This window comes from Babylonia areolata, chromosome 19 (genome assembly GCF_041734735.1).
Source record: "Babylonia areolata isolate BAREFJ2019XMU chromosome 19, ASM4173473v1, whole genome shotgun sequence".
NCBI classification, from domain to species: Eukaryota; Metazoa; Mollusca; class Gastropoda; order Neogastropoda; family Buccinidae; genus Babylonia; species Babylonia areolata.
This window is the reverse complement of record NC_134894.1, coordinates 62,165,403-62,193,209: the sequence shown is the minus strand read 5'-3', so window position 1 is coordinate 62,193,209 and position 27,807 is coordinate 62,165,403. Positions and strand designations below refer to the sequence as shown.

General features: G+C 41.3%; 2 protein-coding genes across 3 annotated transcripts; both read right to left on the bottom strand.

Annotated features, from left to right (window-relative positions):
* Positions 1–191: 191 nt before the first annotated feature.
* On the bottom strand, positions 192–26,573 carry LOC143293907 (threonine synthase-like 2). 2 transcript variants are annotated; one of them, XM_076605262.1, is made up of 10 exons: positions 26,472–26,573; positions 25,393–25,641; positions 21,202–21,396; positions 20,102–20,254; positions 17,944–18,095; positions 16,191–16,257; positions 14,948–15,093; positions 12,502–12,627; positions 3,043–3,185; positions 192–2,279 (listed from the first exon to the last, which is right to left on the bottom strand). In XM_076605262.1, the coding sequence occupies exons 2-10, from the start codon at positions 25,613–25,615 to the stop codon at positions 2,051–2,053; spliced, it is 1,434 nt and encodes a 477-aa protein (XP_076461377.1). In that variant the 5' UTR covers positions 25,616–25,641; positions 26,472–26,573; the 3' UTR covers positions 192–2,050. The 2 variants fall into 2 exon arrangements, with proteins under 2 accessions (XP_076461377.1, XP_076461378.1); XM_076605263.1 differs by lacking the exon at positions 26,472–26,573 and adding an exon at positions 26,108–26,256.
* Positions 3,194–7,855, bottom strand: LOC143293961 (uncharacterized). The gene is made up of 3 exons (XM_076605355.1): positions 5,761–7,855; positions 5,607–5,673; positions 3,194–5,529 (listed from the first exon to the last, which is right to left on the bottom strand). The coding sequence occupies exons 1-3, from the start codon at positions 6,287–6,289 to the stop codon at positions 4,911–4,913; spliced, it is 1,215 nt and encodes a 404-aa protein (XP_076461470.1). The 5' UTR covers positions 6,290–7,855; the 3' UTR covers positions 3,194–4,910.
* Positions 26,574–27,807: the final 1,234 nt, after the last annotated feature.

Genomic DNA, 27,807 nt, shown 5'->3' with positions numbered 1-27,807 from the left:
TTGCTTTAAATTCTGCATCAGTTTGACATGGTAAGTATATGTATCACCAAACATGGAGTATAATACAAACTCCTCCTGTTAATTTTGATGAAAAGCCAGTTCTGTGGGTATAAAGTACCAAAACCGAGTCTTTTTTTTTAAAAACTAAATTTTGGACTTTAATCCGGGTTGTTTTTTTTAACTCGCACATATTGAGAAGCCAGCTGAGCAAATATTGGTGCACACAAATAATAGATATTTATTCATCCTGATGCAGAATGTGTCGAGTGTTTTTATTCAACATTTTAAGTTTGAGCAATTCTGTTGTATTGCCAGCATGTTAATGATTTGTTATTGTTTTTTATCGCTCATCACTGATGATCTGGTATGTATGTATTACAACTGTGATGAAATTGGAAGAGAATGATGATTTTGTTTTTATTGGACAAATCAGCCCGCAGTTCATGTGGAATATTGACATGGTGATCGCTGAATACGAAGAAAAGTCACTCTCTTTTTTTTGATTTGCATTATGTTGGCCACACAAGAAGGTACAGCCAAACACATTTTACCTCATAAATACTCTACCCTCTTACACATGCGCGCACACACGTTTTTCAGGGACAAAAATGTGCCAAATCAGCAACTCGTCAAAAATATCTTAATAACAAATAGCTACAAACATGCCATGTTTTAATTACATATTACTAGCTCTCTGGAATAATTATATACATGCACCAGACACAAAAATAGTGATTAAAAAAAAAATGACTTTGTTGGATTTCTTTTTATCATTTCACAGCATGGCACCTTAACTTACTCTGGACGATGGAACGCTATAGTGTTCCTGACGTATCCAGAACGCTGTAGTGGTTTCGACAATAAAAAATGTTTCCATGTTTTCCTCATGGGGTAGCATAACAATCGTTGACCTTGGATGACGGAACGCTATAGCGGTTTCGACAATGAAAAATGTTTCCATGTTTTTCACATGGGGTAGCATAAAAATTGCGAACATGTTGGGGGAGCAATGCAAAGTTTCTTCGTGAGGTTCCATAAGTATACACTTGCTGGCCCACTGTTGACCTTGGATGACGGAACGCTATAGCGGTTTCGACAATGAAAAATGTTTCCATGTTTTCCTCATGGGGTAGCATAAAAATTGCGAACATGTCGGGGGAGGAATGCAAAGTTTCTTTGTGATCTCTATAACTATACACTCGCTGGCCCGCTGTTGACCTTGGATGACGGAACGCTATAGCGGTTTCAACAATGAAAAATGTTTCCATGTCTTCCCCATGGGGTAGCATAAAAATTGCGAACATGTCGGGGGAGGAATGCAAAGTTTCTTTGTGAGGTTCCATAACTATACACTCGCTGGCCTGCTGTTGACCTTGGATGACGGAACGCGATAGTGGTTTCCACAATGAAAAATTTTTCCATGTCAAATTCTATGTTTTGAAGGCATTACATCTTGGAATGACTGATAGAAACGTACATTAATATCAACAGGAGTTTCTCTCCATCAACATGGACAACTTGCGTACCAAAATGAGTGACATGCAGCATCTTAAAAGTGCTTTGAAACTGACAGGAAAAACTGATCAATAGTAATAGTAATCAGTCATCTGCTCAATCTTACAAGAGCCTGCATACTGTTTCTGGCCAGAAAAGCTTCTGTCGTCTGATCGATCTTACAAGAACCTGCATACCATTTCTGGCCAGAAAAGCTTCTGTCATCTGCTCAATCTTACAAGAACCTGCATACCATTTCTGGCCAGAAAAGCTTCTGTTGTCTGATCAATCTTACAAGAACCGTTAGTTTAGCGACTTCTCTTTTACGAAGTCCATTATGTAATTTTCTGTAATTGAACTTAAATATTCATTTCAAATTCCACCCTCCCTGTACCCATGTCCCCCCAACTCACCATTCATCCCACCCTTCCCCCCTCTCCTAAGCGATAACACTCAAATGTAAAAATCAATACTCTTAACAAACTGTCTACAATCGCCAGAGTATGTGTGACGGGACATTAAACAAAATTCATCATCATCATCATCTTACAAGAATCTACATACTGTTTCTGGCCAAAAAGGCTTCCGTCATCTGCTCAACCTTCCTGCGAAGGATTTTCTCCCAGTTGTCAGTGAGCTCCATGTCTTCAGCGTACGTTGGCGACGCCCTCAGTTCCTGCAGCCGGGGAGAGTCCAGCGTCGGGAGACCGGCAGCCGATATGGCCTCCTGGAACTTGAGGGGTGATGCCGTTCCCACGCACACAGAGGGAAGGGTGGCCTTGAGACTGGAAACACACAGTGCATGGTGACTGGAGGACGCTTCACTGTGTCCGGAAATAGTGGTACAGAATATTTCATTGTTTCTCAAAATAGCCATACAGAATATTTCATTGTTTCTAAAAAAAAAAATAGCAATACAGAATATTTCATTGTCTCTGAAAATTGCAATACAGAATATTTCATTGTTTCTAAAAATAGCAATACAGATTACTTCATTGTCTCTGAAAATAGCAATACAGAATATTTCATTGTTTCTAAAAAGAGCAATACAGAATATTTTACTGTCACTGAAAATAGCAATACAGAATATGTCATTGTTTCTGAAAACAGTGGTACAGAATATTTCATTGTCTCTGAAAATAGCAGTGTCGAATACAGAATTCCTCTATGTCTCTGAAAATAGTAAAACAGAATACATGACATTATCTGAAAAAAAAAGTAGTAGTTTGTTTTAAAGTTATTAAGTTTCAATTTGGCGTACAGATTGTTTTAAAGGCATAAGTCAATTTGGCGTACAGACTGTTTTAAAGGCAAAAGTCAATTTGGCGTACAGACTGTTTTAAAGGCAAAAGTTTCAATTTGGCATAAAGTTTGTATTAAAGGCATTCAGTTTCAGTTTGGCATACAGTTCGTTTTAAAGTCAAAGTTTCAAACAGTTTATTTTAAAGTCGTCAAGTTTCAGTTTGGTGTACAGTTTGTTTTAAAGGCATTAAGTTTCAATTTGGCGTACAGTTCACTTTGAAGTCACCAAGTTTTAATTTGTCGTACCCCTGATCCCGCTGGCTGTAGACGTAGGCAGCGGCCACAGCGGTGTGCGGACACAGAGTGTACTGGTTCTCCTCCCAGCATCGCTTCAGCGTCCGCTTGATCCCCTCGTCACCATGAACAAAAGTCCTGATCTCCCCCTGCATCTGTCGCAACAACCACCACCACCAGGAGAATTCACTTAGAAAATCAATGCACACTTGGATGTAAAAACAATACACAGATATAAAACAAGATATCAGGCATCAGAATACCCCAGAGTCCAATCCTCTGAAGAAGGCAGGGGTCCAGGGGCCGCCCAGGCCCTGGTGGGGTAAAGGGGCAACGCCCCTTTGGGGGGCTGACGAAAAATGTAAAATCTGATAGTATTTTAGGCCTTTCCTGAGAGCATTTTACTAATTCTAATGGGTTAAAATTGCCAGTGAAATATTACACTCATGCCACATATTTCTCACTAACACACAAGCACTGGTAAAAAGATAACTTTGGCAGAATATCAAAGTTCAGGTTGGTTTACTCAAACAGGATGTATCACATCACAAACACAACAATTTCATATTTTTAAAAGAAAAAAAATTACCTTTTCTGGAAGACAGACTATATTGTGGGCTTGGTGAATGGCACACATATCCCTTGGTCACAGCTGGCAGTCCACTAGGAAGTACTGTCTAGAAATGATTTCCATAGTCACCTGTCTTCACCACACAGTCTAAGTCCTCAAAAGTCCACCATCTCATAGCTTATATAAAACTCTGTGTGTGTGTGTGTGTGTGTGTGTGTGTCTTTTACCCACAAGCAAGCAGAACTGCAATAAATCAATCTCTTGTGCAGATTACATTTGTGGAGATGATTTGTTATATACTTTGGTCTCAAGAAATATACTCTCTTGAGAAAGCCTACATGTTGGCTTAACTCACAAGTCAACACCATATGAAGGTCATGAAGATTTCAGTTGAAGGAAAATGCATCTAACTACAAGTCTCCTTGTACAAGCTGGAAGGTTTTGTTAGTTGCTTTTGAAAGCAATAATAGTTTCAAAACGTCCTTGTCCTGAATGGTTTGGAGTGAAGGGGGGCAGTTTCATTCAGAGTAAAGAACATGTCCAAGGATGGTAGGGTGGAAGATGGGGGCAGGGGGCTGTTGAAGCTCTGAAGACCTTTACTAATTTCTTGCCTTGAAGAAACTGGCAAGCTTTGCTTGTTTTGTCTTCTTCACAGCTGAAGGAGCCTCACTGAAGTTGATTTCCAAGATTCCTTCATCATCAGCACCATCTGCAGAACTCTTTCTCTTCACTGTCTTCTGAGGCTGTTTTCCTGCACTCACTTGTTGACACTGGTCTGAAGCCCTGTCAGAACGAACAGATTGCTGATAATTGTGCTTATCTGCCTCACAATTTAGAAGGAGGAGGTCCTTACATGCTTTCTTTGTGGGTAGTTTTTCTGGGTAGCTTCCAAGACTTTCTAGTTTTTCATTCAGGATTGTCCTGTTTTTTTCCTGTCTGTCTTTGTTCTGCACCCAAGCTGTCTGCATCCTGTGAACCAATGATGAATCTACAGGGTCATGAGCAGGGTCCATTTTCTCAAAGAACTCCACAGAACTTTTTTGTGAAGCAGCCAGTGATGATCGCGCTGTCTGGATAGCAGCATATGTTTCCACATCCATGCGACCACTTTTTTTGTCCATCAGTTCCCCCATTGAACTGAAGGAAGATTCAACAAGGGGTCCATGGAATCCACTTAAAAGGGCCTTCGCAAGTTTTACAAGGTTTGGGAATTCTTCTTCCTTCATCAAAGAGCCCCAAAACACATCAGCTGGCACAGACACTGGCAAGCGAGACAGAGATGGAGAAGTAGTGTATGCTTTCACTTCCTTCAAGAAGGCATCTTTTTGTTCTGCTGGAAGCACATTCGACAGCGTTTTCCATACTCTAGGTACGTTTGTGCAGTTGAAGTACACCTTACTTCTGGATCAAGTGCACTGATGAGCTTCAAAGCCTTGTTGTCAATGGGCATTTTGTGCTGAAGATGGACACCAGCTGCTGTGTATGCCTTGCAGGCCAACAACAAAAACTCTTTTTTGAAGCTTTGTCCCTCCTTTGTCTGAAGTACTTCTGTAGTCTTGCTGCCAACAAACATTTGTCTTACTGGCAAGAAGTTCTCCTCTTTGTTCAAGTCCACAGCACTTGGTCTTCCCTGCAGCCATTCTGGCCTGAGGAACAAACTGCAGAAATTGTTAAACAGCTCATGCTGTTTCGAATGCAGAAGGTGCATTGAGGGCTCTTTCCTTTGGAAAAACATGACATATTTTTTTATTTCTGGCAAAACTGCGACATAAAAATTCAGTATGGCAACAGTTTTCATGCGCTGGAAATGAGAGATTTTCTCTCTTTGCCATCTCTGGTGAATCCTGACTGCTTCTTGTTCACACTGGACGTAATTCTCTGCACATTTTCTCTGCCAGTGTCTGACACACCACATCTGCTGAGGATTTCTTCATGGATGTCTTTGTACACCATTCTGTCATCCTTTGTAAGAAAACTGAAATAGAAGAGAGTAAGTGCATCGAACATCCGCAATGTGTCCAGGGCAACATCAAAGACAGACAGCCACCTGTGTGGCACATATCTCTCTGGGGCTGTAGGTGTAATACCTAATATCATGCACAGTTCAAAAAGACTGTCCTTCAAATGAGCACTCCAACGTCAGCCATCATCTGCTCAACAAATCCCCCAAATGGCTCGCAAAATTTCTTGGCACAATTGTGTGCATGATGACATGAATCTCCATCTATGTCCAAGAGATGTGTGCATTTGGGTTTTTTTTCTGATTAATGCTTCCAGTCCCTGTTTGGAGCCTCTCATAACACTGCATGAATCCATGAGGACAGAAATTACATTTTCCCATGGCAGTTCATACTTATCAAACATGGACTCTAAACAAGAGTAAATGTCCTTGGCACACACTCTTGTAAGGCTGAATGCATCGAGATGATGAATCAGAACCTTTTGGGCAGATTCTGAGTAGTGGGAAACAAGCACAGCCAAAACTCTTTTGTTGGTGTTGCTGGTAGCCTCGTCAATATTCAAACTGAAGAAGCTGGATCTTAGTTCTTTAAGAAGTGGCTCCTGAAGGGATGCAGCAAGTCCATACTTCATCTTGTAAGATGCAGTGCAGTCTGACAACTTCATCTGCTTTACACCCACACTGTCCTTAGCTGCTGCCTGAAACAGATTCATTAACAATGCACACATCAATTTTCTGCTCCCTTTTGTTCACCAAAATATTCAAAAAAGAAATGACAATATAAGCTCAAATGAACTTTAAGAATACTTTTTTGTAATTTCCAAGTAAACTTTGCATAATATTCTGCCACAAGCACACATGCAACAACACATCCATGTACCCTATCACTCTTCTCACGCGTATAAACATTCACATATTTACACACTCCTACACACCAACTAAAGAGAAAGCTCCAAGCAGTGTTGGTACAAGTCTAAGGAGAGGGGATGGCAAGATGAAGTGGGGGAAGTAAATGAGACAGGAAAAAAATGTGTGTGTGTGAGAGAGAGAGGGAGAGAGAGAGAGAACGGGGAAAGCAAGACTTTGTGAACTTATTAAAAGGTCCAGAGGATGCTGTTAGCAGACACAAAATGATTTAGTTTGAAAAGCAATGGATCATGGTTTCATGATATATACTGGTGATGAATGTCACATTCTTTCCAGTTTAGTGAGCAAAGAAACACGTATTTAAAAGAATCGTTCCAGCACCACTTTTTAAGAGCTTTGAATCCATGAGGAACTGAAATTAACATTTTCCGATTAAAAATACAAATGAGAACAGATGAATCAAGTTCATTCTATCATACCTGCATCAGGCGTACAAGATTTGGCACACTGGAAAGTGGAATGTTGTTTTCTGCTGCAAAGGCTAAGGTCATTGCTTCCATGTTTGCCCCTCTTTCAGCATCTGAAGTGACTGGCTTGCCTCTCTCAGGACTAGATGGTTTTGCTGCAGGTTCCATGCCATACCAGGTGTCAAACCTGGAAGAGCTGCCTGCAATATTGAATGAAATCTACCTTTATTGAATAAATACATGCTGGACATAAAGAACAAATGTTTCACACAATTTAATGACCTCTTTGTGTCTTTGTGTGTGTGTGTGTGTGTGTGTGTGGTCTTCAGTTTAACGTCTTCCACTTTTAAGTGATATTTGACAGAAAAAAAGGGGGGTGGGGGTGGAGGGTGGGGCGTGGTGGTGGGAAGAGTATTGGGCAGAGGGTGAAGAATGGTGTGTGTGTATGTGTGTGCGCATGTGTGTGTGTGTGGTGGGGAATGATACAGAGCATTGGAAAAAATAAAACATTAAAAGGGGAGACATAGGCATATAAAAGGAAACGCTAACATCAAACAACTGTAACAACTATAACAAATGTCCAGTTGGACTATGCAGCAAACCTACTGCAATAGCAGGTAATATCTTAAAATTGTCAAAAATACATTCACAAGAATTTTCCGTGAAGTTTGGTAAAAACAGTTTCAGACTCTGAGATTCAAAGAGTATGTGTTTGCTAGAAATAGATTCTCCACATATGTATTCAACATGTCTGCTGAACTTTTGTTATAAAAGCGTTCAGCTTTATCCAGTTTGATAATGCCTGAATTTGCCTTAATCTGATTAAATTACTGAATGTATTAATTTTGATTGATTGATAGATTCCGGTTGTTGAATATTATTTAAAACTTTGCCATTTTGCTGGTATACTTCTCTGACTTTGCTCCATAATGCTTTTTCTAATAAGCGGTATCCCTCTTGTATAGAACAAAGGCACATAAAGTTTTGTGGTTCACTGTTGGTGTGTGTGTGTGTGTGTTGTGTGCATGCATATGTTCATGTGTGTGTGTGTGTGTGTGTGCGAGCGTGAGTGTGTGTGTGCTCAATTATGAAAAAAAAATAATGTACAGCTAAAAGTAAAAGACTAACAATATCTTAAGAAAAAAAAAAACCCCAAAAAAACAACCAAAAAACCCAACAACACTAGAAATAAGTGATAATAAAGATTTTAAGAGGTGAATATAAGAAAGAAAAAAGTGATGAAATAATAAGATAACGGACGAGTAAAATTAGTAAATAAACAAATAAAAAGTCAGGAAAATAGACCAATAGGAAGTTGGATCTACCTCCCCACCTTTCCTACCCCCACAAAACACTTTAATAAAATATTATCAATTTGCCTATGATTCACAGTTCAATTATGTTTTTCGAAACTGCCTACAAACAATCCGTTTTCATTGCTTTTCGTAGGGAGGAGGGCAGATGAGAGGGTGTTTAGTGTATGCACACTTTCGGAGACTGGAGGGTGATGATGGTTGGGGAGCGATAGGAAGTGACACGTGCGAGTTGCACTGGCTGACAGTGACATATTTTATATATAAGTTAAGACCAAATATTTTTGCTCATACATACCTGTTAGACTGGTGTTTCCTTTCCTTGTTTCAAAGTTTGAGCGGTGTTTTGCTGTTTTCAAATGGTCCGTGAGCGCTGTCACACCTCGCGATCCGTAAACAAAATCAACATTGCACAGAATGCATCTTGCTTTCCCCGGCACGTCGATCTTCCGAACCCACAGGCCATAGCGCTCCGTCTCTTTTCCCTTTTCACCAAAAGTGAATATCTTCGAGCACCATGACCACTGCCATTCGTTTCCACAACTGCTGTCATCATATGCGTCCAAATCTCGGCGGATGATGGAAAACATGATAGCATTCAAAGACTGTGGTTAAACACTGACAAAGATGGCGCCGACACTTGTTGCAGGAAGTGCGCAAAAGCAAGACGAGCCGTTTAAGAATACCGGAAATGCACAAAAACAGATCAAGCCATTTAAAAATACCATTTGAGAAAAAGATCGTGCTCCACAAAAAAATTGAAACCGCGGCTGCCTGAGCCGAAACCGCGGACAGCGATCCCCCAATCCTCTGAAATCCGCGGATCCGCGGACAGTTCTGATGCCTGGATATACAAACAATATGCACCTTGATACAAAAACTAAAACTAAAGCGATGGTATTTGATGGTTAGAGGATCCACTGGTTCCCCTGTCTCCCATCACAAACGTCTTGCTGTCTGACCGCATCTGAAGACAACAACAACAACAACAGCATTTAACTCACTCCAGATGATGGAATGCTAGTGTTCCTGACGTAAGGTAGCGTTCCGGACGACTACAGCTGGAGTGGTGGTCTGGATGTTAGTCATTCGGATGAGATGATAAACTCAGGTCCCGTGTGCAGTATGCACTTAGCGCACGTAAAAGAACCCACGGCAACAAAACTGTTGTTCCTGGCAAAATTCTGTAGAAAAATCCACTTCCATAAGAAAAACAAATAAAATATTTTTAAAAAACTGCATGCAGGTAAAGATACCAAAAAAAAAAAAAAAAAAGGGTGGCGCTGCAGTGTAGTGACTCGCTCTCCCTGGGGAGAGCAACCCAAATTTCACACAGAGAAATCTGTTGTGATAAAAAAGAGAAATACAATATGCAACATCTGCCACAAGTTGTAAAAAGTCTCAGATGACATCTGGTGTGGTGATGTATGAGTAGACCTCTACATCTGCTGTAAGATCACCCTCTGGCTACTGATGGTGTATCACAATAACCAACCAACTGCATGTGGGAGGTTTGGACTTTTTCTTTCTTTAGCTTGTTTAAAAACTAACAAGGCTGTTCTTCCTTTAGCTTGTTCACAAACTAACACAATGACAGTTTACAGACATCACTCATATTGCCTCTTCTGTCTTGGAATTTTGATAAAACCATCGACCAGTACCATTCAACAAAGAGCTTAATGCATTATATAAACACACACACACACACGCACAAAAAACAAAGATGAAAATTGAACATTGATACAAACAAAAAGTGGTTAAAATTACTGCTGATACTGGGATTTCCTCCATTCTCTGTTGTCAGTAGTGTTGCAGACATTGAAAAAAAAAATCACTAAAGCTTTGCGGTTCATACAGAAAATGTTCATTCTGGCCTGGAAAAGGTTTGCAAAAAAAACAAAACATATGGAATTTGTATGGGCACACCTGTGGGGACCATGAAAAAAAAAAACCAAAATGTATGATTGTCATGTCCGACTGTGACCATCAGAACAGCAGAGAAGGCAACTGCTGTTCCAACCATCTGGGCAGGAATTTTATTACAGTGGAGGAGTGTCTTGCCCAAGTTGCATCCCCACTCTCTCGGCCAAGAGGGTTTTTAGGACAGTCGGCATTGGGATGGTCCCCAAAGGCCAACTAGCCCCCAAGGCTGCAGCACTAAAAGCCAGTGAATCCAACAGACCTGAAGAGACGGAGGTTCCTGTTGTAATAATAATGCTGTTGTTGTTGTAAGGTTTGTTCATGACATCTATAGAGAACACCAGCTGGACTTCTACACACTTTATTCTATTAACCCCTAGGCTGCCTGCATGACGAGATAACTCGTCATGGCAAGCATGTATGCTTCGCTGCCACAATGACGAGATAACTCGTCATCGAAATATTCTGACTTTTCCCTGGTTTGCATTCACTTCGTTGACAAAAATAGTGGTAGCTTTAGCCTGGGGAATCTCTCTAGATTCTATTCATAGCTAGAAACCCCATCTACGTCATGAAGCAGTCCTTTATGTGAACGTTTTGGTTGGGTCACTGTCTAAGTGTTTGCCTGACTTCTCTCCTCGCTCGCTCAACAAAATGTTGGACAGACGCCGTGCTCAAGACATGCGATCGTGACAAACTAAATCAACCATGATTTCTTTCTTTAGCTGATACTCAGAAAGAATTGAAGCGTAAATTCGAAGGAGAAGATAGTGATGAACATTTATAGGACGATCTGATAGAAAATAAAGAGAGCAATCAAGAGAGTGGCCAAGATGCGACTGTCAGTGAGTGATGCCGGCTGTACAGATGTTAGCAGTCGACAGAAGATGACCAAATTAGCAGCAGAGCGATATTCTTGGCACACAGCCAGCGCGGTCTGATGAGAACTGAATCAAGTGACCGTGTGAGAGGGGTGAGGAGGGGGGGGGGGGGGGGGGGGGGGTGGAGACTGAGGGGGCGTGGCCTCACATCCATCTTACCACTTGGAGAAGTCACAATGTATTGTGTATCTATCTCTTAAAAATAAATATATATATATTGTGGTTGTTCTAGTATGATTTTGTGTTTGCAGATATCCATTTGTCCAGAAAATATGATGTTTTTGTGCAAATTACCTGACTAATGTTTGTACTGAACAAGTTGAAAATGTGACAAAAAAAACAAAACACTGATTTCAAAACAACAGCATGTCACTAAAAATATATAAAATGGGAAAACAGCATGTGTTTTGTATTCTTTATTCATTTACCTTTCAGAAAATATATACTTTTATGGGTCTTTCTCCAATAACAAAGAGCACAGAATTTTTGGAAAATTTATACCCTTTTTTTGTGAAAAAACCCTGGCAAATAGATTTCAATTAAATTTTATTTTCCTGGCAGCGAAAGGGTTAATTCACTCTGGATGATGGAACGCTACAGTGTTCCTGACGTAAGGTAGCGTTCGGACGACAGAACACTATAGCAGTTTCGACAAAAAATTTTTTTTTTCACGTTTCCCTCATGGGGTAGCATAAAAATCGCAGCCACACCAGGCATTGCGAACGTGTCAAGGGTCGAATGGAAAGTTTCTTCTTGAGATTCTGTAACAACGCACTCCACAGCAAGTCAGTGAGTTCAGGACCCCACATGACAAGCTGATCTGCAATGGCATCGCAGGTGATACATGTGGAAATTTTTGGAGCAAACTAAGTCACGACAGCGGCTTTTACCACAGCTGAAGTGATTGAAATGCTTCAAACTGAAGGTTTCGACATCGACGAGAATGATGAAGACACTGAATAAAGTATCTGTGGTGAAGAAAGCTACCAGCAAGTAGGTACTGATAGTGACTCAGCTCCTGAGAGCAGTGAAGAGGGAGTGGGGTGGGTGTTCACACGATGTGAGGAGAGGGGTCAGTGGGTTAAGTACAGTGAGTTTCATTCAGCTACTTTATGTTTTGTATTTTTTGTGATTTTTTTTCCTAACCCTAACAAATGGGTTGTCTGTTGGGAAACGCAAGGGAGATAACTAATCATCCGGAGTGAGTTAAGCTACAGCTTACAGTACACAGAGGTCTACACTCAAAGAGTCAGGGTGGAAGTGTCCTGAACATCACAACAGCATACAAGGAAAGGGGCAGAGAGGCAGAGACATAGATGGTGGTGCTATCAGCGTGGGAAAGGGATGGCTGGTTACATTCTTTAACCTGTGGTGCCAGAGTTATTCTGTAGGGTTGCCGCAATCCTTGTTCTGGCCACACTCCCCACTTAGGACAGCACACAAAACCAGAGACACCAGTGAACTTGTGCCAGACACAAGATGATGGCAGTACCTGTGTCAGCAGAGGAGCAGGAATCTTGGTTTTCCCCGACCTCTCCAGTTCAGTCATCATCTGTCGCACCAGTGCAGCGTCCCCTCCAGAGCACAGGTACCACACACGCTCAAAGTTGTAGGCAAACTGCAATCACACCTGACAGGTAATCAAAGATGTAGGCAAACTGCAATCACACCTGACAGGTAATCAAAGTTGTAGGCAAACTGCAATCACACCTGACAGGTAATCAAAGTTGTAGGCAAACTGTAATCACACCTGACAGGTAATCAAAGTTGTAGGCAAACTGCAATCACACCTGACAGGTAATCAAAGTTGTAGGCAAACTGCAATCACACCTGACAGATAGCTCAAACTTGTAGGCAAACTGCAATCACACCTGACAGGTAATCAAAGTTGTAGGCATACTGCAATCACACCTGACAGGTAATCAAAGTTGTAGGCAAACTGCAATCACACCTGACAGGTAATCAAAGTTGTAGGCAAACTGCAATCACACCTGACAGGCATTCAAAGTTGTAGGCAAACTGCAATCACACCTGACAGGTAATCAAAGTTGTAGGCATACTGCAATCACACCTGACAGGTAATCAAAGTTGTAGGCAAACTGCAATCACACCTGACAGGTAATCAAAGTTGTAGGCATACTGTAATCACACCTGACAGGTAATCAAAGTTGTAGGCAAACTGTGATCACACCTGACAGATAGCTCAAACTTGTAGGCAAACTGCAATCACACCTGACAGATAGCTCAAAGTTGTAGGCAAACTGTAATCACACCTGACAGGTAATCAAAGTTGTAGGCAAACTGCAATCACACCTGACAGGTAATCAAAAATGTAGGCAAACTGCAATCACACCTGACAGGTAATCAAAGTTGTAGGCAAACTGCAATCACACCTGACAGGCATTCAAAGTTGTAGGCAAACTGCAATCACACCTGACAGGTAATCAAAGTTGTAGGCATACTGCAATCACACCTGACAGGTAATCAAAGTTGTAGGCAAACTGCAATCACACCTGACAGGTAATCAAAGTTGTAGGCAAACTGCAATCACACCTGACAGGTAATCAAAGTTGTAGGCATACTGTAATCACACCTGACAGGTAATCAAAGTTGTAGGCAAACTGCAATCACACCTGACAGGTAATCAAACGTGTAGGAAACTGAATCACACCTGACAGGTAATCAAAGTTGTAGGCAAACTGTAATCACACCTGACAGGTAATCAAAGTTGTAGGCCAAACGAATCACCTGCCAGAATCAACTTGTAGCAAACTGCAATCACACCTGACAGCTAGCTCAAAGTTGTAGGCAAACTGCAAATCACACCTGACAGGTAATCAAAGTTGTAGGCAAACTGCAATCACACCTGACAGGTAATCAAAGTTGAAGCAAACTGTAATCACACCTGACAGGTATTTCAAACTTGAAGCAAACTGTAATCACACCTGACAGGTAGCTCAAACTTGAAGCAAAACTGCAAATCACACTGACAGGTAATCAAAGTTGTAGGCAAACTGCAATCACACCTGACAGGTAGCTCAAACTTGAAGCAAACTGTAATCACACCTGACAGGTAATCAAAGTTGTAGGCAAACTGCAATCACACCTGACAGGTAGCTCAAACTTGAAGCAAACTGTAATCACACCTGACAGGTAATCAAAGTTGTAGGCAAACTGCAATCACACCTGACAGGTAGTTCAAACTTGAAGCAAACTGTAATCACACCTGACAGGTAATCAAAGTTGTAGGCAAACTGCAATCACACCTGACAGGTAGTTCAAACTTGAAGCAAACTGTAATCACACCTGACAGGTAGTTCAAACTTGAAGCAAACTGTAATCACACCTGACAGGTAGTTCAAACTTGAAGCAAACTGTAATCACACCTGACAGGTAGCTCAAACTTGTAGGCAAACTGCAATCACACCTGACAGGTAGCTCAAACTTGAAGCAAACTGCAATCACACCTGACAGGTAGCTCAAACTTGAAGCAAACTGCAATCACACCTGACAGGTAGTTCAAACTCGTAGGCAAACTGCAATCACACCTGACAGCTTGAGTAGCTCAAACTTGTAGGCAAACTGCAATCACACCTGACAGCTAGCTCAAAGTGGATTTGTTTCAACAAAATGTTGTCAGGGACAACCCTTGTGTTGCCATGGGTTCTTTTACATCTACTATACACACCTCAGTTTATCGTCTCATCCTGACGGAGGTGACAGCCCTTCACTGACATCATCAGCAGCACCAGTCAAGAGGGTAAGCTGACACACAAACCTACAGACTTGCACAGACGCACTTAGAAGCACACACACCTGAAAAACACAACAGGCACATAAGCAAATGTATGAACATTTAAAACAGAAAGATACCATTGGGTATTTTCACATGCATACACACACACACACAGACACACTGTCACAGTACACAGCCCCACCTGCATGTCCATGGCAGGAGACAGGGACGGAGTGACCTCCCCCAGTTCACACAGCCCGGTGTTGACCATACGAGCCACAATGTCGTTGTCGTTGACAGCGCACACGTACTGGGCTGGAAGCCCCATCCTCTTGGCGATCAGGCCCGCTGCACACAGGCTGTCATAATCAAGGCACCCCATATCTCCCTGTGCATGCGTGCAGGAGTAATTCACCTGTCCCATGCGTCCCCCCAGAACAAAAATACAAGGGTTAATCCCAATATGACACTGGCTTGGCACGAGCGGACTGTCAAAATGGAGATACGCATCGCTTTTCTCCCCACTGTCCATCTCCACATGAAATGTATAAATGTCGGCAAAAAGAGACCAACAGGACGCCCTGAAGTCTAACTGTCCCGAAGGCATGATGTTTTACGAGACACGTCACCAAGTATCACTTCTGCACCTGCTGTCAATCCACTGAAAACAGGTAATCTTGTCAGACGATGTGACACACACCTCCTCCCTTCCCATATGACACAGGACACCCCCCCACCCCCACCCCCAAGTGTGTGTGTGTGAGAGAGAGAGAGAGAAGAGAAAGATTATATACATACACACACACACACACACATATATATATATGCTCGCTTGCTGGTGAAACTTGTTCCATTAATAATACACTTTGTGAGGAATACAGGCTGCTCTCTCAAAAGACAGTGCCCAAATATATGTGTGGTGCTGTAGTGTAGTGACACTCTCTCTGTAGGGACAGTGCCCAAATATATGTGTGGTGCTGTAGTGTAGTGACACTCTCTCTGTAGGGACAGTGCCCAAATATATGTGTGGTGCTGTAGTGTAGTGACACTCTCTGTAGGGACAGTGCCCAAATATATGTGTGGTGCTGTAGTGCAGTGACACTCTCTGTTGGGACAATGCCCAAATATATGTGTGGTGCTGTAGTGTAGTGACACTCTCTGTAGGGACAGTGCCCAAATATATGTGTGGTGCTGTAGTGTAGTGACACTCTCTGTAGGGACAGTGCCCAAATATATGTGTGGTGCTGTAGTGTAGTGACACTCTGTAGGGACAGTGCCCAAATATATGTGTGGTGCTGTAGTGTAGTGATGCTCTCTCCACAGGGCGAGTAGCACTCGAGAAATCTGTTGTGACAAAAAGTAACAACAGACAAAAAGTATAACAATGCAATACAATCTCTGAGATTTCATAGTAAATGATTCTAAGATGTGAATATCCAGCTTACCAGTAACATTGCCACCCCCTCCAGTGGGAATCACTATCTCCAATTCTTGATCACAGTCGGGGCATAACTGTAAAAAAAAAACACCCCAAAAACAGTACACAGATGTTGCATAAACATTAATCGGGTACTGCACACTACTGGTGCAATACTACTGCATACTCTACAGGTATAAAACTATCAATGTTTGACAAAAACAGGATGAATCAAAAATGCTGTAAGGAAAGAAATAAAACATAGAAAATATAGAAAATGCGAAAAACTTAGCCGTATGAAGTGCACAGGAACAGGTGTTGAGATGGCTGCCGGAAAAAAAGGGCGCTAGCCAGGGGGACAAAGGGGAGGTTACCTACTTCCGGGAGGTTATCGGCCGTAGTTCTCATTTTCTCCGCATAGGCGGATAGTAGTTTGCGCAGGACAGGAATGTCAGACCCCTGCCGAAGTCTGCACTAGTTGGGTCACAGTTAAGTATGTGTAATTAAAAAAACATTTAACAGAAAACATGCCAGACTACCAGAGCTCACTGTGGAGACTTCGCTCTTTCTGCTGACAGAACTCTGTTCCAAGCCGTGCAAACTGAATCTAAAAATGAGAAGGATGAAACATCCATACAAAATATGTGTGTCGTTTTGAATGCAGTTGAAAGTATCCATACCAAACATTCAACCCATTGAGAACAGGCACCTTGAAAGTATCCATACCAAACCTTCAACCCATTGAGAACAGGCACCTTGAAAGTATCCATACCAAACCTTCAACCCATTGAGAACAGGCACCTTGAAAGTATCCATACCAAACCTTCAACCCATTGAGAACAGGCACCTTGTTAGTATCCATACCAAACCTTCAACCCAGGACCTCTGACCTGAAGGTACATGAAGAAGTGAGTGCTATCTACAGCACTGACCTGGAGGTACATGAAGAAGTGAGTGCTATCTACAGCACTGACCTGGAGGTACATGAAGAAGTGAGTGCTATCTACAACACTGACATGGAGGTACATGAAGAAGTGAATGCTATCTACAGCACTGACCTGGAGGTACATGAAGAAGTGAGTGCTATCTACAGCACTGACCTGGAGGTACATGAAGAAGTGAGTGCTATCTACAGCACTGACCTGGAGGTACATGAAGAAGTGAGTGCTATCTACAGCACTGACCTGGAGGTACATGTACATGAAGAAGTGAGTGTTATCTACAGCACTGACCTGGAGGTACATGAAGAAGTGAGTGCTATCTACAGCACTGACCTGGAGGTACATGAAGAAGTGAGTGCTATCTACAGCACTGACCTGGAGGTACATGAAGAAGTGAGTGCTATCTACAGCACTGACCTGGAGGTACATGAAGAAGTGAATGCTATCTACAGCACTGACCTGGAGGTACATGAAGAAGTGAATGCTATCTACAGCACTGACCTGGAGGTACATGAAGAAGTGAGTGCTATCTACAGCACTGACCTGGAGGTACATGAAGAAGTGAGTGTTATCTACAGCACTGACCTGGAGGTACATGAAGAAGTGAGTGTTATCTACAACACTGACCTGGAGGTACATGAAGAAGTGAGTGGTATCTACAGCACTGACCTGGAGCTACATGAAGAAGTGAGTGTTATCTACAGCACTGACCTGGAGGTACATGAAGTGAGTGTTATCTACAGCACTGACCTGGAGGTACATGTACATGAAGAAGTGAGTGCTATCTACAGCACTGACCTGGAGGTACATGAAGAAGTGAGTGCTATCTACAGCACTGACCTGGAGGTACATGAAGAAGAAGTGGGCAGTCTGCACCATGATGCGGGCCCAGTTCAGGGAGTTGGCTGAACACAGGTTGTACTTCCTGCTGAACTCTGTGTCCAGGAACAACCTCTTCACTGGGGCGTCAATGTCGTCCGATGATCCATCCGCTGTCAGTAAAGAAATACATCGATACTGATGATCCAACCATGGTCAGTGAGCAAATACATCGATAAATACACATCAATATTGCTACTGAGAAACAAAACAACAACCTCTTCAATGTCATCTGATGATCCGTCCGCTGTCGGTGGAGAAACACATGGATAAATAAACATCAATATTGTTAATAATAACAATGATAACAATAATAATAATGGATACTTGTTGAATGCTTTCCTCCCTTTAAGGGAGCTCAAAAACACTTTACAATAAACACACACACAGACACACACACACACACAAATGCAATAACTCACAAAAGGAAGAAAAATAAAAATAATGATTTAGCGCACAAAAGTATGAAAGAGATTCAGAGACTACACACACAACATTACTAACTTTACACAACCACACACACACACACTCACAAACAAAACAAAACAACCTCTTCACTGGGGCGCCAATGTCATACGATGATCCATCCGCTGTTGACGAAGAAATACATCAATAAATACACATCAATATTGTTATTGATAAACAAAACAACAACCTCTTCACTGGGGCGCCAATGTCATCCGATGATCCATCTGCTGTCATTGAAGAAATACATTGATAAATGAATATCAATATCATTACTGATAAACAAAGATCTTCCTCTTCACTGGGGTGCCAATGTCGTCCGATGATCCATCAGTCAATGAACGAATACATCAATAAGCATCAATAACGTTAACAGCCATTTAAGTACAAAATTATGTTTAGAGGAAACTGTGGCACGAGACAGGCAGAAAATACAAAAAAAAACTTAGCCGTATGAAGAGCACAGGAACAGGAGTCATGATGGCTGCCGGAAAAGAGGGCGCTAGCTAGAGGGACAAAGGGGAGGTTACCTACTTCCGGGAGGTTATCAGCCGTAGTTGCTTTCGTTTTCTCCGCATAGGCGGATAGTAGTTTGCACAGGACAGAAATGTCAGACCCCTGCCAGAGTCTGCACTAGTTGGGTCACGGTTAAGTATGTGTAATTAAATTATAAATTCAATGTTTCTTATTCAGAACCAGTGTTTCTTTGTGTTTCTCTAAACACATGTTACTTTATGATCAATCAGGCTGCTGTGTTTTGTTACTTTCATGTTTGGTTGTGGTTTTTTTTCATTCAGGTTGAATGTTTTACTTTTTGACCTTTTAGTTTGGACACTCTTGTTGTGTGTGTTGGAACTTGGCTGTGGGCTGGGGGAGTGAGAAATGTGAGTGACAAGCCTTTGGATGTTGAAAATTTTCAAGTAGATTATTAAAGATGTATTGTATTGTATTGTATTGTTCTGCATTGTACTGTACTGTACTGTATTGTACTGTACTGTATTGCATTGTATTGTACTGTATTGCATTGCACTGTATTGCATTGTACTGTACTGTATTGTATTGCATTGTGCTGTATTGCATTGTACTGTACTGTATTGTATTGCATTGTGCTGTATTGCGTTGTGCTGTATTGCATTGTACTGTACTGTAATGCATCGTATTGTACTGTATTGCATTGTACTATATTGTACTGCACTGTATTGCATTGCATTGTACTGTACTGTACTGTACTGCATTGCACTGTATTCATGGGCACCATGTTAGAATCAGTCAGGCGTAGGACTTGTGACCCAGTGTTCGCCAGTGGTCAGGGTTCAAGCCCCTGTTTCAGCATGGCGTTGTGTCCTTTGGGAAAAGTCGCTCTTCTCTGATGTTCATCACTTTTACCCTGACACGAATGAGACTTCAGTTGGGGAAGATTTGAACTGCGGAAGGAGAGGATTGGGCCCCACCTTCCTGCCCCAAGCCCTTGACACAGAGGATCTGAACTCCCTGCCCTGAAGGCCATAGAACGCTTTGGGACCTGAAGGAAGTCACAGATCAATTACCATCCTCTCCACTGGGGTGTCAGTGTCATCTGAGGCTCCACACACCTACTGTCAAAGAAGGAATACATGGATATATATATCACACAGGTGAAAAAATCCCAGCATACCTCTGTAGACAAAGACGTTCTCTGCCTTCACGGTGGTCATCTGCAGCTCCTGAATCTGAGTGCATCTGTTGCGGGGAAGAACGACGATGATGTCCACCCACTTCAGATGACGGACTGCCTCAATGGCTGAACTGCCAGTGTCTCCGGACGTGGCTGCACAGTCAGTCAGTTCCCAGTTCAACATGGTGTGGTGTGGGGAGGAGCAGGGTGGTGCGGTGTGGTGTGGTGTGTTGTGTAGCATGGCATGGTGTGGCGTGATGTTGTGTAGTGTGGTGTGGTGTGGTGTTGTGTAGCATGGCATGGTGTAGTGTGGTGTGGTGTAGTGTGGTGTGGTGTGGAGTGGAGTGGAGTGGTGTGGTGTGGTGTGGTGTTGTGTAGCATGGTTTAAGTGTGGTGTGGTGTGGTGTAGCATGGTGTGGTGTGGTGTGATGTAGTGTGGTGTGATGCAGCATAATGTGGTGTGAGGCGTGATGTGGTACGGTGTGGTGTGGTGTGGTGTGATGTAGTGTGGTATGATGCAGTATAATGTGGTGTGAGGCGTTGTGAGGTGTGGTATGGTGTGCAACGTGGTTCCATAATTATGATGCAATGAAATGTGTTATTTTGTTGAGGGAGATGTGGAGATGTATGAGGAGGTGTGTTCTGTATGATGCAATGAAATGTGTTATTTTGCTGAGGGAGATGTATGAGGAGGTGTGTTCTGTATGATGCAATGAAATGTGTTATTTTGTTGAGGGAGATGTATGGGGAGATGTGTTCTGTATGATGCAATGAAATGTTATTTTGCTGAGGGAGATGTGGAGATGTATGAGGTGTGTTCTGTATGATGCAATGAAATGCGTTATTTTGTTGAGGGAGATGTGGAGATGTATGAGAAGGTGTGTTCTGTATGATGCAATGAAATGCGTTATTTTGTTGAGGGAGATGTGGAGATGTATGAGGAGGTGTGTTCTGTATGATGCAATGAAATGTGTTATTTTGCTGAGGGAGATGTATGAGGTGTGTTCTGTATGATGCAATGAAATGTGTTATTTTACTGAGGGCGATGGTACACTGGGGATGAGGGGTAAAAATAATACATCTAAAGTATCTACACTCACCAACAACTATCATCAAATGTTTCTGGCGTTTTTCAAGGAAGTAGTCAAACAGCTGTCCGACGATACTCAAAGACATGTCCTTGAAAGCCCAGGTGCGCCCATGAAACATTTCGATGACAGTCAGTCCATTCTCAAGGTGTTTTATGGGAGCGATTTCTGGACAGTCAAAGCTCGATAGAGCTTTGTCCACAAGCTCTGCAACAGAGGTTTGTGTCGTCAATTCAAGATAGCGTAGGTGTGTGTGAGTGTGTGTGTGTTTGTGGTGTGTGTATGTGTGTAGGTTGCGGCAGCCCACATGGCCGATGCCGGGAAACCTATGAACGCCTAAAAAATTGACTATTTTGAAGTGCATTTTCTCAAATTTGATTTCATTTTGTGAAAAACTATCCAACTGAAATAATTATTTATCATCCATATTTTCAATTTTTATTGTGTATGCTTTATGCAATGCGTGAATGAGTTCGCGGATGGAAGAAAAAGAAGTGTACTGTAACGCGAAATAGCGATCCTTGTTCAATGGCGGCCGGCGTCTTTCTGAGCGCGACACAGTTAGTTTCAACCACATAGTGGAAAAAATCGCATCCGTTGTTTTCCATTCATTGGTTACTGTTCGAAAAACTGGGAGCCGTGAAAGGCGAAAGTTCAAGGAGAACTTTCGTGTGTTTTTTTTTCCAAGCCTTGGGCGAAGTAGGGTAGTTGGATCTGAGCGCAAAGTTACGGGAATTTTTCGGCTATCTTTCAACGCCTCGAGTTCGAAAAAGAAATCTGACCCTACGTGATACTGTATAAGCAGTAAAGAGCATTTTCTGCTGATTTCAATGGTATCCGAAACTAAAATTTTTGATCCATGAGCAATTTGCTCAAGCGATTCAAAAGCAGGTACCCCTCTTCGTCAGTTGCGTCGGCCCAATCAACATTCGACACAGGAGAGCGGCACTTCATCTAACACAAAAATGGTATTGTTTCTCCAGAAAATCTTAAGTTTCGTCGGTAAGTTTTATATTATTTTTGAAAACGAATGTCTCTAGCACTTTCATGCACAATATTGATCTGAAATTCTTTGAATCAGCATTTTGATCGATGTCAGTAACTGAGCAGCTTGGATCTATTTCATCAGTGTTTTCGTAACGTGACACCGTGTTTCAATCGGAACACGATTTAATTTTTTCTGAGTAAAACACACAGAAACTATTGATACAGAATGAAAAATGGACATGTTAAAACGGAGCCCATGAATTCCAATTACTAATATTTGATTGATTTTTGCTTTAGTAAGCAAAATATTACCTGGGTCTAAAACCGGAAGTGCTCGGGACAGCATTAGCGTCGTCTGCTACAGCCTCGGTGAGTGTTAAATAAGTGAGTAAAAAGTTGTAATGTGGTTTCTTTTTCCATAAAATGAGCATTTCATTCAACATCACACAAAGGTCTGATATTCTAGTTGCTTTCTGCTTCGATAGCTGTGAAACTTTATATTAATATATACAGACAGATAGATACTATGCTCTCACATTCCAAAAAGAACAAGAACACCAATTCATACTAACCCCCTCCCCCCCTGCAAACTTCACTTTAATAATTTGCTGAGAGTTGTATAATCATTCCCCTCACTTGTCTCTGAGTATTTCCCACCAATGGTAAGGAGAGGGGAGGGGGTTGTCAATGGTTGTGGCAAACTTGGCACTGAGCCAAATCACTGACCACTTGCTCCGGCTTGGAATCCCTGACTGCTGACAGTGATATATAATCCACCACCTCCTCCCTCCAGTCATCCCCTTCCCTATTTCTTTCCTGTCAGTGGAGTAGGTGTGTGTGTGTGTGTGTGTGTGTGTAAGAGAGAGAAAGAGAGAGCAAGTTTGCATTTGCACATGTATGCTTGTGAGTATGTGTATGTATGTCTGAGTATGAAAAAAGTGTAATGTGAAGAGATATATGATTAATTTGAACAGTGCAGTCAATTAACACCAATTCTTAACAAACTAAAATTAGTAAAAAGAAAATCAGTACAATAATACCCATAGCCTAAGCTGCACATCAGGTTCAGTCAAACTATATAACACTATCTGGGATCCAGCAATTAAGAGTATAATGTGTGTGTGTGTGTGTGTGTGTGTGTGTGTGTGTGTGTGTGTGTGTGTGTGTGTTCATGTAACCCATGATATGCTGTGTATCTCGACTGCATGAAACAGGAAACAAAGGGATAATTCATGAAATGATAAAATGCAAAATACCATGCACATATTGTGAATGAAATATTCACTTTGATATATATATCACAAATAAAGGTGAGTACACAAAATATATATCAAAGAATAAGATACTAAGTATGATGTGCATATTAACAATAAAATATTCAATATTTAGTATGATGTGCATATTAACAATAAAATATTCAATATTTAGTAATCATATATACCTAAGACATTTAGTAATACATTCATCTCAATCATGAAACGTAATACCCTGAAGTGGAAATATTTGAGTAAATAATCGCATGCAACAAAGACACATAAGTTGAACAGTACATGTAGATGGCAAAGCTCTTGTCAGCAACTGGAAAGGACAGACCCCCAAAACTTCAGCCTCAGTTGTCAAAGCATAAGTTGTTGCTGCAATTTGAGTTATTGTGTGAAAGGTAAATGCAGCCAAATAGTTCAGTGCAGTGAATTTTGTGTTGCTGTTGAATGCATACTTACCTGTTAGTATGCCATTTTATAATTCTGTTATCACAGTGTTTTCCTCCCACTCAAAACACACCGAAATTGACAAAATCCTAAACATATATTAAACTGAGAGCTCTGTTTTTGGTTGTATGTTTTAAATTGAATATAACATTTGTTCTTTCTTATGAGCTGATCTGTGTATCTAACATGTTGCAGAAAGGGCTGCTCATGGCAGGGCATGCAAGACCTATTCAATGATCCAAAAAGGCCAGTATGAACAGCTCAGGTAGCGAGCAGCATGTTATTGCTGATGCCAAGAAACCTGTGAGTGCCTAAAAAGAGATTTTTTGGTGTGCATTTTCTCTCTTGTGAATCAAATGCCATTTTGTGAAGAAATAAAGATGCATCATCCACCTTTTATTTCTTATTTATTGTGGTTCTTCTACAATGAAATGCATGACTGGGTTCATGGATGGAAGAAAAAGCTAGAGCTGAAAGAAAACAGATTCATATATCTGTCATTTTTGCCAGCAAATTAAGTAATATTTGCTCCCTCTTGGGAACCTTTGTCGTGGAATGCCCCATCAACCTACCCATTCTGTACAATGCTCTCAAGTTGCATTTGTTTAAAAATTTGCAGTAATTTTGCAGAAGCTGATCAGCCAAGACCACTGGTAACTTACTGTGGCTGTAACTTCAATATTTTTTCAAAAACAAAAAGTGTCATCCACAACGTGCACCCTTATTTATGAGAAAATCGGGTATCATTCCTTTTCTGCCAACTTTAGATGGAAGTTTTAAGATTGATTTTAATTTATTTTGAAAACTGACGTTTCACTTAATACACACACAAAATTTCCTGGTCCTACTTGTGACAGTTACTGAAATATTCATCTTTGCAGCATGCTACCCCAATAAACAGTCTTTTTTCCGCTGGTCAAATTGAAGATTTTTCAAAGTTTGAGACTCTGACACTTAAAATTCAGTTAATTATCCTGCCTGAAAAAAAATCAGTGCACTTTTTGTGATGTATTCTGCAAGATATTTTATTATGAAATGCAACTGTCTATTCGTTTCAGTGCTGTAGACCTTCAAAGTTGCTATTCTGTGCAGATTGACATGTCTTGATTTTCTATTTCCCCCTACTTTGACAGGCATATTTTCGAATTTCTTTGCTGCTGAAGTGTTATGGTTTTTAGAAGTATATGAGTTTTCATTACAGTACCCTCATGGACAGTACAGTATGACTGAAAATGTGAAAATATTAAGTACTAACAGCATGTTAAAATGGAATATCTTCAGAACCAATCAAGATATTCACTTACTCTTTTTTTTTGTTTTTCTTATATTGTCTTGTTTGCCTAAAATCACATTTCAGTCATTGTAATGAATATTTAAATTTTCACTGCCGCCACCTAATGTGTGTGTGTGTGTGTGTGTGTGTGTGCGCGCGCGCGCTTATCAGAATGACATACACAAAACATACTCACGCACACACACACACACACATACACAGATATATTCTTACCCTCAAGTTTGGCAGCGGGCAGCTCCTGTTGGGAGACGAAGAGAGGAACGATGTTGAGGACGATGTCCCTGTAGGACAGCCCTGCCCATGACTTGAGGGTCTCCCTGGACACAGCGGGGATCGTCTCTGGCAGCGCCATTCCCCCATCCTCCATGTAGCCAGAGAAGAGGACATCCTCAAAGGACAGGCCCTGCACCTTACCAGCTGTGCTGCAATACTTCATTCTGCAGCTCTTTGTCTGTCCTCACACTGAAAGCCATTCACGTATTCATTTATGGAAAATATATCTCTCATTCACCTGCACAAAGCAACACTTCAATAAAACTTTCCTTCAGGTGAAAAAGAAAAAAATAGCTGTGCAAAGTAAACTCAGAGCTTGACCACTTCCAAACTTCATGAACTTTGTACTTCTGCTGGCTAGTTCCTGCAGCTGATTTAACCAAATGGCAATATCCACAATTTTCCCTTCGTGTCTGGGTGAGTGGAATTCAAAACAAGGCGTGGACGTTCTCTCGACCAGTTACGCTGAGGAGTGGAGGGGAAGAAATGAGGATATAGCCAACAAAACAGAAGATTCCTTTCTATGTTGATTCCAAGGTTTACAAAAACGATAATTTAGAAGCAATTCTGTGAAAAACTGAAATGCAGCACAAAAAAAACAACAATAAACGAACAAAGAAAAACAACTTTCAACAAGGCCAAACACGCGTCTTACCTCTTCGCCTGTCAGCAGTGAAGACCTGCTATCAGTGGACGCTGACTGATTATCACTACTCAGACTACGGTCAGACTATCAAGCTGTCCTTGACATTATCACGTCACCACCCCTATAAAACTGCTGCACAAACTGAGAAGATCTAGAAGTTTCAGTAGCTCAAGGAGGCGTCACTGCGTTCGGACAAACTGAAGAAAACGAAGTTACAAACCGAATACACATGCATTTATCGTGCTTTTGTAGCCCAAGTTCAACAGTTTTACACCTCCCACCAAGGATTATGTCTTTGTGAAAATATATCTCATATCGCAGACATTCGGACAATATGCATGCACTTACCTAATAACAAGTACAATAACGTTACCTTTTCTTGCTTCTGCGATAAATGCCCAAGCAGACGACGGAGCATTCGAGGCCATGCCAATTTTGTTGAACACTTGTCAGTTCCACGCGATCTCATTGGCTGCTTCTTTCGCGACTGATGAGCGTGACAGTTACTTCCCTTGCCACACCTCCCTTCCATTTACCCGTGTGTGTGTGTGTGTGTGTGTGTGTGTGTGTGTTCGTGCGCGCGAGCCACAGACTACACATCCATTTCAAACATTATACCTATAGAACATAAAACAGATTATTAATGGTATCAACATGTCCTTTTACTTTTTTTCTACAAAACTGGCATTTTATTAAACAATATTTGTTGATTGTTGTATGTTGTCATATAAGTATTTCTGTAATCTAATGGTACAAGGATGTAGGTTGGTAGGTAAGAAAGTGGTCATGTGTGTGCCTATGCAAATGTGATCATTTATCTATTTTTTTAAATTACATGTTTTTTTTCTTCTTCTTCAGTTTCAAATGTGCATGTATCTATTTGGGCATGTTCTATATGATATAAATGTAATGTTTATGTAATTGCATGTTTATCTGTTGTTTTTTTTTTGTTTTATTACTAAGAACCTCTTCAAAAAACATTATATATAAGTAGGGGAAACGTTCCTTTGCCTTTTCCTTGATCATCTCACATCCTCTAACTGGATCCAGAAGCTTTCATCTAGCCATTAGTGTAAAACACACCTTTGCCAGGCAGGAATGATCTCCCTAAAAGTAGTTTTAACATTATCATTAATATTGTCATGTTTAATTTCTGACTGATTTCACTTTCCAGCAACATGCATGATAAACTTTTGATTCAAGTTGATTAAATAATACATCAATTTTAAGTGTGTGATGCATAAGTTTTAGTATATATTGCAAACCATTTTTGTGTGTGTATGCAATTATATCAGTGGCAGCATGCAGAATAGGGCAATGGACTTGTGATCCAGTGTTCACCAGTGATCAGAGTTCGAGGCCCCATTTCAGCACGCTGTTGTGTCCGTTGGAAAGGCACTATACTTTGATTTTCCTCACTTCACCCAGGTGTGAATGGGTACCTGACTCTAGTTGTTATCATCATTATGATGATCATGACATGAATTTGGCTGGCCAGGGGAAGGTTGAAATGTTGGAAGGAAAGAACAGGGCCCTGTGTTCCCATGCCAAACGTGTACATGGTGGATATGAATTCACTGCTCCAATGGCCATGAAAGGCTTTGGAATCTTTAATACTTTAATATCAGTGGAATTTATCATTCGTTATCAGAGCCATTCTTGAATGTTTGGTGAGTCTGAGGACCGTCCCCACCAACAGCAGTATTGAC

Bases quoted from the DNA above. Each gene is read 5' to 3' on its own strand.
- LOC143293961 (XM_076605355.1), bottom strand. From the start codon at position 6,289: ATGTGTGCATTGTTAATGAATCTGTTTCAGGCAGCAGCTAAGGACAGT. The intron at 5,674-5,760 runs GTTGAGCAGATG...TTACACCTACAG, and splicing joins GCGAGCCATTTGGGGGATTT to CCCCAGAGAGATATGTGCCA. The intron at 5,530-5,606 runs GTTCGATGCACT...ACATCCATGAAG, and splicing joins GCCCTGGACACATTGCGGAT to AAATCCTCAGCAGATGTGGT.
- LOC143293907 (XM_076605262.1), bottom strand. From the start codon at position 25,615: ATGAAGTATTGCAGCACAGCTGGTAAGGTGCAGGGCCTGTCCTTTGAG. The intron at 16,258-17,943 runs GTCAGTGCTGTA...TTTTTTTTACAG, and splicing joins TCTTCTTCATGTACCTCCAG to TTATGCCCCGACTGTGATCA. The intron at 2,280-3,042 runs GTACGACAAATT...GTGTGTTTCCAG, and splicing joins TACAGCCAGCGGGATCAGGG to TCTCAAGGCCACCCTTCCCT.